The sequence below is a fragment of the Sylvia atricapilla genome, chromosome 2 (genome assembly GCF_009819655.1).
Source record: "Sylvia atricapilla isolate bSylAtr1 chromosome 2, bSylAtr1.pri, whole genome shotgun sequence".
Classification (NCBI taxonomy): domain Eukaryota; kingdom Metazoa; phylum Chordata; class Aves; order Passeriformes; family Sylviidae; genus Sylvia; species Sylvia atricapilla.
In genome coordinates this window covers 29,745,735-29,758,515 of record NC_089141.1, presented here as the reverse complement: position 1 = coordinate 29,758,515, position 12,781 = coordinate 29,745,735, and the positions used below count along the sequence as shown (strand labels likewise).

The following is a 12,781-nucleotide window of genomic DNA, read 5'->3' as shown; positions in this document are numbered from 1 at the left end:
GTTCACAGATTTTTGATCGTGTTTGTGAAGAGGACTGAGGATACCCATGTAGGAATGTTTTTTGAGATCTGGCATTTTTGCCTGTTACGTGTCATATTCTGCACAGCTTTTCAGAGTGCAAGGAGTTATTTATAGGTTCTTGGCACATCAGTGTACTGCAGGTTTTCTTTTTCATTGCATCCAGGAGTGATAGCTCACTCCTTCCTTACCACAACAATGGCCAAGCCTATCCCAACCTCTTTGTAAAGCAACCCCTCAGCAAAACCTGGGGATCCTTTAACAAGTGCTCCTGTCTGTGGCAGTGGGTTTGGACTAGATGACTTTCAAAGGCCTCTTCCAACCCAAGCCATTCTGTCATTTTATGGAAAGTTATTTCACTAAGAACAGATAAGATTCCCAAAGAAGTTGCAGCTCTTCCATCCCTGGAAGTGTTCAAGGACACATTTGATGGGGCTTTGATCCACCTGGTCTAGTGGAAGGAGTCCCAGCCCATGGCAAGGGTTTGGAACTAAATGATCTTTAACGTCCCCTCCAACCCAAACCCTTCAATGATTCTGTGATTCTCAGGAAGTTATTTTTCATGACATAGAGAAGACGTTGTTACTGAAACCCAAGAAAACAAAACAGATTTAATGAGCTTTTGTGTCAGGTCTGGCATCATACGTGATGATTTTTTTTTTAATATGTCATCTAGTTGTTTCCTGCAAGGATGCAGAAAAATATACTTTGAAGGGCCTTTTTTTTTTTTTTTTTTTTTTTTTTTTGCCAAAAAGCATCAAAACCCAGACTTTTACTATTGTAATATTCAAAGAGTCCAGCATGTTTTCCAGAATCCCATGAGTTAACCATTATATTGGGCTAAAGTATTGCCAGAGGCACAGGTAAAGGAACAGGTACTGGTGGTCAGTTCACAGTGTAGAATTTGTCTCACTGAAATGAAAAGGCCAACTGAAAAAATGAAGTGACTTGGGCAGAGAGATTCAGGCAGTCCAGCAGATGAATCACAAGATCAGGGAATCCAGAAATCTGTAATCCAATTTTTTGCACCTCTTTGAAGTTCAATCAGTGCAAAAAATTGCCCTACCACTTTTGTTGGTCCTCTGTTCTCCTTTGTACAAGATAAGAGGGATATTACTCATTTCCATCCATGGCTGAATGGTACATGGTTTAGATGACTTATGTTTCTGCTTTACTATACCAAACAGCTCTGGAGTTCAAAGTTTTCAGCACTGAAATCCTTCTTGTTGGCAACTGAAGCTCTCAGGAGGCCATTCTTTCACCTCAATCATATAACAGCAAAATTCATGCATTCATTCCTCGCAGCTCCAAAATTTCACAAAACAGAAGTAAATTGAGGGTGAAAGAGGAAATGACATGAAGCAAAATGACAAGAAGGAAATAATAATGCAGAAAGCCCGCACTGCCAATAGAAAGTTCCTAAACAGTATTCCCTGATCTGATTCTAACCTGACTTTGTAAATTCTGTTGAGGCAACAGCTATGGCAGGTGTGACTCATTCCTCAGTCCCCTCAGTAAGTGATGAACAGTGAATACTCATGTTGACAATGTAATGTCACTGTTGTTTATACCTTCACAGTGCTTGATCCTAGCAGAAAAATCCAGCAAATGCTCTTCCCTCATGTATTTCATAATAGTTCAAAATAAAATTGATTTATTGTAAAAGTAACCATTAGATCTCACGTGACCCTCTGCTTCTGTGTCTTGGCAGGCAAATAAACACTCATAAGTGAATAGTCAGAGGAAATTAGAAAACTATTCTGTAGCTATAGAGATATCAGCTGGCCAAGGAAGACTTGGACAGTCAGTTTTTTAAGAGTCATTGCTCTTCACACGACTCTACTTTTTAGGTTTTAAGCTTTTTTTTTTTTGCCTTCTTTTTTTCTTTTTTTTTTTTTTTCTTTTTTTTTTCTCTGAACATAATTGCTTCGTGCCAAGTAGGATTTCTGTATTTTAAGGACATCTTTTCACTTTTTCAAAAATCCTAAGGAATAAATATCTTGCCTTTCATGATGTTTTAATTAGCTGATATTTGCAGCTTGATGGAAAATACTGAGGGATATCTTCCTGCCAGATGAAAACCAGCAATTCATTAAGACTAGAGAAATAGTCATGAGCTATCAACATACGCCTTTGCATATACCTTTAGACTCTTGGACCAGTCAAGCATCTAGTCTAAGTAGGTTTTTTGGGGGTCTCTTCTCAGTGGAAAGAAACTAGTACCCTGAAGGCGGTTCATTCTGTGACAATGCACATGATCAAGGTGGGATGAACCACGTTCTTGGGGTGCTGGTCTTCGCTGGATCTGATAGTCTAAAGAATGAACTCCCCACTGCAGCAAACACTGGTCAGAATGGTTCTGCACATTCTGAGCAGCAGAATTTTCCCCATTGTTTTGATCACTTCCTCCAGTTCTCACCTCAGTTCCCTTGAGTTCAGAGGGGATAATTTCATGGAATTATAGAATGCTTTGGTTTGGAAAGGACCTTCAAAGGACCTCCAAAAGACCATCCAGTTCCAGCCCCACTGCTATGGGCAGGGGCACCATTCACTAAATCAGGTTGCTCAGAGCCCCATCCAGCCTGGTCTTGAACACTTCCAGGGATGGGCAGCCACAGCTTTGCTGGGCAGCCTGTGCCAGTAGCTCACCACCCACACTGGACAGGATTTCTTTCTAATATATCATCTAAATCCATCCTGTTTCAGATCAGAACCATTATCTGTTGTCCTGTCAATACATTTCTCTGAAGTACTTTCTGGATAGAGGTTCTTGTCTCACTCCAGTGAAGGAAGAACTCCGTTTAGACTATCAGCTTAGAAAAGACATTAGGAGGGGTAAAACCCTCCAGGAATTTCACACATTATCCATCATTGGCTTGTTTAATAAAGGTAGACTACAGAAATCCAGGACAGATAGATCCACAGATGAAATAGGGGTGGCAGTGGTTTGGTCAGGGTATTTATCATAGCTATTAGGAACCAGTCTGATCCGTGCATTTCATTTGCCACAGAGCACAGCAAAGCTTTCAGATGTTAATGAATTTCAATATATCCTTGCAAATTAAAGTGTTACCACTTCCTAATTATCATCTGCTAATAATGATCCTCTTCTACAAGCAATCTAAAGAAAAATTAAAACTCCAGCTTGTCAGAGCATTTATTTTCATCTGAGTACTCACCATTGGTTCTTCTCGGGAAAATGTTGTGGCAGAGAAATTACCAAGGAGCCTGCAATTAAGAGAGATTGCAGTGACAAGTCTGACACAAATAGGAAAAAGGTTTCAGAAGGCACATGGGGAGGGAGGGGGCATCTCATTCATTTAGCACCGTAACACCAATGCAAAATGAAGTAATTAATTTGGGGAAAGATTTGTTCTTTCACTCTGCCCTGCTGAATGTGTAAACAAAATCTCAGTTGTTCGCTAGGTGTTCAAGACTTTGAGAGAATTAATTGAGGAAAAACCAACCCTCCACAATCTGTTAACATTTCTATGGTCAGATGATAATAGGACCATTTCGGGGAAGAGCAGAGGCTGACTGAACAAAATTTCTTGTCCCTTACACTGACCAGAAAAGACACTTAGGGACAGGAACAGTGTGATCTTCCTGTGCTAGCACTCCAGATGCTAGTCGGCAGCATTTAGGGGACTTTCCAAAGAGGTTGCACCAGACTTGTGCTTATATACCAGCATCAATTTGCTTAGAAACCTTCCTGAGCACTTAGTTGTGTTCTTCCAGGCACCCTGTGCTAATAATTTCCACAATTTCTTTAGTCAGGTCATGGAAAATAATGGTCCTTTTGAGGCCAAACCACTGTTTTCTTTTCTTTTTTCTGTGTCTTTGCTAATTCTTTGCTGTCTTGGAGAACCCTTCTTGACCACTGCATAGCACAAAACTTATCTTAGCAGAAAACTTTCCACAGGAATTCTAGAATGTTTTTCCTGTGTGCTTGTTTTCAGATTCTCAGTGTAAGTGAGTAGTTAGGCTTTCTCCTTCACCTGTGAATTCCTCTGTACATATTAACCCTGATTTTTATCTGCCATTTTATTACTCAGTCATTCAGCATCCGGTCAGAAAAGAAAGGTCCAAATCAGGATTTCTTTTAAATACCTTGTTTTTCACTTAGAAGGGGTTTTCCCCTTTTTCTTTTCCTAACTAGAGCTATGTGCACCATGCAATCACTTTTAGTGGTTTGTCTTCTAGAAGAAACTCACCATGATCCAGTAGCTATTTGCAGCATAACCTGCTGTCATCTCTTCATGCTACAAGGTCCTGACATTTCAAGCAAATGTCATCACGTCACAACTTCCTATCAGCACAGCTCAGTGGTGTGATGCACATGGTGCTACAAGCCCTTGTTTTGTAAGAGATCTCTGCTTATGCAAGAAGAGCCAGCATGATTTCATAGCGTATGTATTTCATATCTCAGAACTTAAGGTTTGGATCTGCAACACTACCTGGGTAGTGGCAGCAGCTGTTTCCTCTCAGTAACTGTGAGGGTGAACTTCAAGCTATATGCTGAAAGGCTCTAATTCCCTTATGTTCCCATGGAAACATGAGAGGAGCCTTCCGCCAAAGCAAGCCAAGGCCTTGGGCTTAACACGCATAACATGTGAATTACCCATTTCTTTGCCTATTTGCAGGAGCCAGCTCCCAGCACTGGAACTGTGCCTGTATCAGAAATGAAACAGAAAGGTCCAACCTAACCTCTACAATCTGCTGCAAAGCATCCATGAGATGCTTCTTTCCCTTTTCACAGAAGTAATCCATCCAATGACACTTCTCTGTGGGATAGCAGGGCTCTTCTCCATAATTAGTTTTGATTCCAGGACAATTAGCAAAATCAGGAAGGGATTGGAGCAGTTGCCACTTAAGGAATGTGTGCAAGTGGGAATTTGGGGCTTCAACAGACTGCAAACTCTGCTGCCCCACAGAACATCTCAGGAAATGTGAGGCAATTGAGATTGCTTAGCCTCCATGAAAGAGGGATAAGCAGAGAAGTGCTCAGTGATAAGAATACATACACATACCATTGCCCTGGAGCAGGGTGATAAGTGGTAGCTTTGCTATCCCACTTCAACTTACTCGGGCGTGTGAGCTCTTTGTCTAAGATGGAATGCAAAATTAAGTTGTGCTATCAGCTGATCAGTGCTGGCTTGAGGGCTGAAGTGCATCCAGGTTATTATTACTGTAACTGGGTAATCAGACCAGCCATCAAACCCCAGTACTGCACACAGCAAGCCACTGCCAGGAGACGCTGCAGATAAGTCCAATCCAATACATATGGAACTAGCTAAGGGATAAAATTCTGCCTCATTGAAAATCACATTATCCAGCCTGCCACCCTTCACTGGCTTTTGGCTTGTCACACAGACTAATGGACAGACAACACACTTGTTGAGAACCAAGGAATGGTAAGAGACTCTTGTGTTTGACAAAAGCCAATTAAGATCAACTAAACCTTCTATCATGCCTCTTCCAAAAAAAGCACATCTACCATATTGCTTAAAGTGCTCAGTTGTGTTCCTCATTTTTAAGCAAATGCCAGCAAACATAAAAGAACTTGACACTCAGTAGGCAAAATAATTAGGAGGAGCAGAGACCTTCAACAGCAGATGCCAGTGACAGGTGACATGTGCCAGTATCCTGGATGACTCATTGAAAAGGGCATAGTGCTGCAAGTCTCATGGCAGATAGCTTCCTGAAAGCCATGGATGCCAGTGAGATATTGATGCTTATTCCGTCAGATCCTTCTGCAAGCATTTAACAAAGTGCTAAAATAAAAATTATGTGTTTATATTGTATAGTGAGAATAAATGGCCACTACTGTGGCTTTTCCCATAACATTCATCAAATCATAGAATGGTTTGAATTTGCAGGGACCATAAAGACTATCTAGTTCCTACCCACCCTGAGGGGATACCTTCCACTAGACCAAGTTGCTCAAAGCCCATCCAACCTATCCTTGAACACTTCCAAGAAAGGGGCAGCCATAGTTTCTTTGGGAAACCTTTGCCAGTGCCTCACCACCCTCAGTAAATTCAGATGTTCAACAGTTACCTTGTGCTCCTCTTGAAGGCTCTTGTGTCATGGTCCTGCAAAGATGAGTCCGTGGCATGAATTGAACACAAGTATTAAAGTCTAGGACTAGAAGCAATCTTTTAGGTCATTCAGTTATGTCATCCATTATCTCAGCAATCCTGCTATATAATCCCCTCCAAAATTAATGAACTTCATCTTGAAAGCAGCAAGTAATTTTTTTCCTCACTGCAGTAGAGGCTGTTCTGAAACCACACAGCTCTGATGGTCAAATATCCAATCTAGGTCAAAGTGATGCCCTTCAAACAGGATGATGCTGTGAAGAAGTAACGAAAATGCTGGTTTTGCCTCCTGGCAATAACACACAGCTCCCATTCAGCTCAGTGATCTGAAACACCAGTTTTCTGACTCCTAATTAACTTTGAATCAACAGGTTGCCACCATGTCTGAATCCCTTCCTTTACCTCAGCTCGATGGAGAAGTTTGTTCTTTCTCTCAAACAATGACTTAGTCCTGATGTTTTTTCTGCCAAGCTGGATTATCTTCTGTGGATTTCCTTATAATCAAATCTGCTATGTTTTTCCACATATCACCTACCTCTGTGGCTTCCAGTCCATGCAATACTTACAGTGCTGGCTGAAGGCCATTATTTTAGTTGCCAAAGCAATCAGAGGATTAGTCCCTGCTCTATGAAAATCTAGAATTTTTGATCTGTGAACTGCTGCATCTGCACTTGACAGCAGAGCTCACAGTGGATGCAGACTGAGGGTAAGTGTTTCAAATAAGGGGATCTGGCTGCAAAACAGTATTTTTGGAGGAACACAAGATGTGATCACTCCTCGAACATCCTCAAAGCTTTCTGTCTGAAACAGAATTTCCATCATTTCTATCACCAAGATGACAGCCAAAGAGACAGTCTAGTGAGGATTCAGCTCACTAATTTAATCTTCTTACAGTATAAATGTTTTCTTTAGAGATATTTGCTGTAGCCTCCTTTTATAGTCAAATGGGAGGAAAAGGTATTTCTAGCAGGATTTGTATAATCTCTTGGGGATATGGGCTTTAGGGTGATACAAATTGCACTCTCAAAGTAGATTTCTCTCTCCACTGGTTGGAATAGCTTCAGATACTTGTTTAGATGTGCAGATGTCTGCTTTTTTGCCAAATGATTGTTAACCTTGCAAGCAAAAGAAACCAAAAGATCCTAATATTCATATATTTCAAGCAGAATTTTCATAGAAAATTTTCATAGAAAAATATATTACAGGCCTCTACATTCTTTTTCTGTTTCTTTACAAGCTTTTAGGGTCTTTAACACACTCAAATATTATGCTGAGTGACATTCTGCCTCTGTAGGGTAGATGAGGTGAATGACTTTATTAGTATCTGTGGAGTTACTTTAATTTATACTTGCACAAAGGAGAGGTGAGTAGAGCCCCTAACTTCTTATTCCTGCCTCAGTCATGACCTTTCTCTGTGACCTTGTGAGAATTGCATTATCTGTTAATTTTCTGATATGTAAAATTAGAATGATCACACTCATAGACTGTTATGAGGTCTAATTAGAAAGTGCAAAGCACTATGAAATTCTCTGATGGAAGATGCAGAGGGTAGCTAGCCTAGGATAAAGAGGATTAAAGGAGGTTGTGCTAACATAACAAATACTTGAGAAATTATACTTAGGGGGAGGTGAAATGGCACATATCTTCAGGGTAAGAAATGAGATCAGCAGCCTGTAACTGCTGTCAGCAGACCTCAAATCCACTGACAGGAGTATGTCTACAAAGGAGGTTTGGACAATCAAATTGATCACTAGCAGGGTTCAGAATCAGGTGAAACACTGTATATTAGTAGGATTGTCCTAGGGGAAACCCTTTCTCATTTATCTACCTGGAATTTGATTGACCTGATGGACCTTTCACAGCCTTTTTTCACAGCCATTTGTGAAAGATTCATCGGTGTAACGCTTGTACGTGCATAGCTTACCATTCACACCATGAGCAATAAAACCAGATTTCTGAACATGCAAGACACGCAGTTATTAGAAAACCTTTTCATTTCAGCAGTTCACCGAATGCCATGCCCTTTTCCAGGAGTGAGCAGGGATTTCTGAATTGCATTTTGTGCCACTTGAAAGTGCCTTCCATGGAATGGTGCCAGTTCAAAGCTCTTGATAACCAGGATTCCCACATGCCCAACTCTCCTCTCATCTCTTTGGAATACCATAAAATATATTGCTCCTCATGTCAGGCTGCCATCACTTTCTGACTCTCTTTCTTTGTTCCTCCCCAGGCATCACCGTGGATAAGTTTGGGCTGATTTACTTTGTGGATGGCACCATGATCAGGCGGATTGATCAGAACGGGATCATCTCAACTGTGTTGGGTTCCAATGACCTGACATCTGCTCGGCCTCTCAGCTGTGACTCTGTTATGGACATTTCTCAGGTAAGACAGTGGTTTGGTTTTGTTTTTACAGAATGCAGGCCTACACCTTCACCCTTATCTGCATGTCTGTATGCTTTCCCAGCAGGTCTGACAAAGAGGTAAGGGCTCCAGGAGAGTTGCATTTCTACATAGTTTATGGTATAAAATTGACCCGGTCATAAAAGAATTACCCTATAAAGACAGAAGGAAATACTTGCCTGCCCTAACTCACAGATTTCTGGGGGTGAGATTTTCAAAGATGTCCCAGCCACAGAACTGACTTCTTTCAGAGTTCCCAGTCAGTAGGAAGGCACAGATTCCTGGGAAGGCAGGTTTTGTTATGCTCATGTCTCACTATGGCATGGACTATATGCCGTGCTCCATTACAACATCTTAGCTAATCACAGGGTTTTTTCTTTTCTTCCCCTCATTCTAATTTGACCCAGCACAATTTTAGACCTGAATCAAATTAACATAGGAAATACTGATTGGAGGATGTGGTGCCAAAATTAGCAGCAGCAGGAAAACAAGAATCTTGAATTGCATCAAATTGCAAATTGGTTGCAGCTACCATCATGCTGGGCTTTTAAGTCCTGCTGCTTCAAGGTGGAGAGAAAAAGAAATCTCATGTTGATGATTGGTTTACTGCTGGATGGTGGAGAACAGAAATCTGTTACAGCCCAGCACTCAGTTTTGTGTGACACTGGCCAACTTATCAAATTGTGCCAGTTTAGGACAGTGTCCTTTGAAACCTTTGTGCCATTTGTTGTTTGCCTGATTGCAGGAATGTTGTCCTCTCATATGAAAATATAGATCATAGCTGGAGGGCTAAGTACTGTTATTCAGGCACAAAAGATGTCAATGGGGTTTCCTTTTTGTAACTACCTAGATAATTTCCATGCTCCCATATGGAATCTGTTCTTGTTTTTTTCCCTCTAATTTGAAAAGATTATTCTTGCTTCCTTGCAACTGGCTCCCACTGTCTGTAATTTATGAACAAGCTGAAATTATGACTTTAAAAGTTTTTCTGCCTTCTACAGAGGCAAAATGTTGAGGATTACAGGCCACCTTGTAATATGTTTCTCATCTTACAGACATAGTTTCTTCTTTATGTGACTTTCAGGGTCAGTTAGCACAAGACCATTGTGTAATCATGCTTTAAAAATTATTTACTTCCAGGTTATGTAGCTCCTATGTAAACCAATGTCATGTTCAAACACTTCTGAAATGAACATGTATCAGCTGAAGACTCTTTTTTTCCTTTCATAAAATGACATGAACCATTTTTAGATTAACCTGTACTGTCATTGGCAGATTAACTCCTGTTCAAGAGAAACATACTGAATACAAGCTTAATTAAAAAATAAAATCCAGCTTGGGAAACAGCTTTTCATCATTTACAGCAGATAGAAGGGTCTTTTCTACCAGGTCCCTGAGGCTCCCTGGGACATGAAGACATGAAATATTTAGCTGCCACTGTTGACAAGGAATGGTTTTTAAGAAATTGAAAATTCCCTTGTCAGTTCAGAATAAACTCAGCTCTTGATGCTAACTGAAGACTGCAGAGCTTAAAGACTACTTGGAGGGGATGGAGGCATGAATTATTAAAGAGAAAACCACAGGCTATAATGTTTTACTACAAGAAGGGTTAAAATAGGCCAGGAGCTGAGAAAAGGAAGGAGATTTTGCAAGCAGAGAACCAGAGTAGACAGAGCTCAGCAAACTGCTTAGCCATGAAAATAAGCCTCACACACTCAGAGCATTAGAAGATGCAATGAACTAAATACCTTGTATCTGATCTCTTTAAAAAACGCTGAAAAGGCATATAGAAGCATCAAAATAAAGCATGGCTGTAGCAAAGATGTTTAACTACAGGCCTTAAAACTAGGAATTTCCTGTGTTTCTACAGATCCTACCTGGTTTCTTTCTACTCAGTTTTAAATAAAATCACAGTGGACAATGGTTTCCTGGACCTGAATCTGCTGGCATCCTCTCCTCCTCCTTCCAATAAGATTACAGAATACTCCTCTAAACTTAGTCACATCAGACAAATGAGAAGAAGCAGCAACTGAGATCGATGGTGGGAAAATAAGATTCAAAACAAAGAAACTGTCCTGGAACTGATAGATTCCCATCAACACAAGACTGATTTTTTTTTCCTGTATAAACCTGAAATGAAACAAAATAATCAAAAAAATGCTCAACTTCGAGTTCTTTAAAAAAATATAAAATGTTCTGAATTCTGTAGGTAAACATTTTTTAGGTTTGGCAACTAAAAGAGAAGGTTCACTTGAAAAGACTGTATTGCAGAAGCAGATCTAGAAATGAAGTCTTCTAGTGCTCACTCCCTTGTGATGTTGCCAGTCACTGTTTTAGTGGATTATCAGTGTAGAACTGGGATGTGTCACTCCTGAACTCATTTTTCCATTATGCTAAAACAAAATGTGAAAATCACCATGAAGGGACAGGTATTCTACTCCATGAGCTGAAATTGCCTGAATTTCCTGTGAATTACTATTCTGCGTTTTTGCAGCATAAAGCAGAAAACCATAGGTTATAACTTAGATATTCACACATGCTGGCACAGCTGCCAGTTTTGTGTCTATTCCTCCTTGTCATTTACCAAGAGAAGTTCAGCCACTTGTGTGAAAAATCCTTTAGTAAAAGAATCACTGTTTTTTGTGTCTGATTTCATAGCACTTCACGCAACAAAACTTACAGTGCCAGGTCTCTGCCATGAGGTCCAACTTCCATCAATTCAAAAAGCACAGGAGAGGGAAAATCATAGAATGGTTTGCCTCTGTCCATCATCCTGTTCCCACCAGTGTTCCAGTGCAGAGTGTGGGTGTCCTTATGTAACTGCTTCACACAACCAGGGCATCACAGGAAGTTATATCCTCTATGGCCACCTATCAAGTAATTAGTTTGGGGATTTTTCACTCATTCCCTCTTTAATCCATGTTGATTCCATCCTCATTGTGACTGATTTCTAGCAATCATGCAGTAGAAAAATTGCTCTAAAAATTCCCTTGTGTCTTTTTTACCATGAAGGTTCGTCTGGAATGGCCCACAGATCTGGCGGTGAATCCCATGGATAATTCGCTCTACGTCCTCGACAATAACGTCGTGCTGCAGATCTCTGAGAACCACCAGGTGCGCATCGTGGCGGGGAGGCCCATGCACTGCCAGGTGCCGGGCATGGATCACTTTCTCCTCAGCAAGGTGGCAATCCACGCCACGCTGGAGTCTGCCACCGCCCTGGCCGTGTCCCATAACGGGGTGCTGTACATCGCTGAGACTGACGAGAAGAAGATCAACCGCATCAGGCAGGTGACCACCAACGGGGAGATCTCGCTGGTGGCCGGCGCCCCGAGCAGCTGCGACTGCAAGAACGACGCCAACTGCGACTGCTTCTCGGGGGACGACGGCTACGCCAAGGACGCCAAGCTGAACGCGCCGTCCTCCCTCGCTGTGTGCGCAGATGGGGAGCTGTACGTGGCCGATCTGGGGAACATCCGGATCCGCTTCATTCGGAAAAACAAACCGTTCCTCAACACACAAAATCTGTACGAGTTATCCTCGCCCATAGACCAGGAGCTCTACTTGTTTGACACCAGTGGGAAGCACCTTTATACTCAGAGCCTTACCACTGGAGATTATCTTTACAATTTTACTTATTCTGGAGATGGAGATATAACCCTGATCACTGACAATAACGGCAACTTAGTCAATATCCGAAGAGATTCCACAGGGATGCCCCTCTGGCTGGTGGTGCCTGATGGCCAAGTCTACTGGGTGACAATTGGTACCAACAGTGCACTCAAGAGTGTAACAACACAGGGGCATGAAGTAGCCATGATGACTTACCACGGCAACTCTGGTCTCCTTGCCACTAAAAGCAATGAAAATGGTTGGACAACATTTTATGAGTAAGTACTTTATAAATATTGGGGCTGCTGACTTCATGCTGTGTTCTCTGAACCGTGCAAGGTTGGTAGAATTTAATTCCCTGATCAGAATTATTGTCCAAATAAAATGGCCAGAACAGAGAGTATTAGATTTCCCTCAAACACTAGATACTGGCAGTAAGTGCATTAGACCTTGAATAAGCTCCCTCTACCAAGTCAAGAGTCAGACAGAATTTCTGCTGAGTTTTTCCAAGTAATTTGGACACCTGGTTCTCCTTAACTGTAGTCAAGACTGGAGATTTAGGTTGCGTGTCAGAGAATTTTTCTTGGCTTTGAAAACCAAGTTGGAAGTATGAAAGTTCCATCAGAGCCTCTTTTTTCACAGCTTTT

The 12,781-nt window shown here is 41.4% G+C and overlaps 1 protein-coding gene across 2 annotated transcripts in view; it reads left to right on the top strand.

Moving 5' to 3' along the window:
• The window catches only part of TENM4 (teneurin transmembrane protein 4), a 338,879-nt gene that overhangs the window by 287,282 nt on the left and 38,816 nt on the right, over nt 1-12,781 (top strand). For both annotated transcript variants that reach the window (XM_066341254.1, XM_066341256.1), the window contains 2 exons: nt 8,350-8,504; nt 11,535-12,412. In XM_066341254.1, the coding sequence (XP_066197351.1) occupies nt 8,350-8,504; nt 11,535-12,412 (1,033 nt within the window). The remainder of the gene's footprint in view (nt 1-8,349; nt 8,505-11,534; nt 12,413-12,781) is intronic.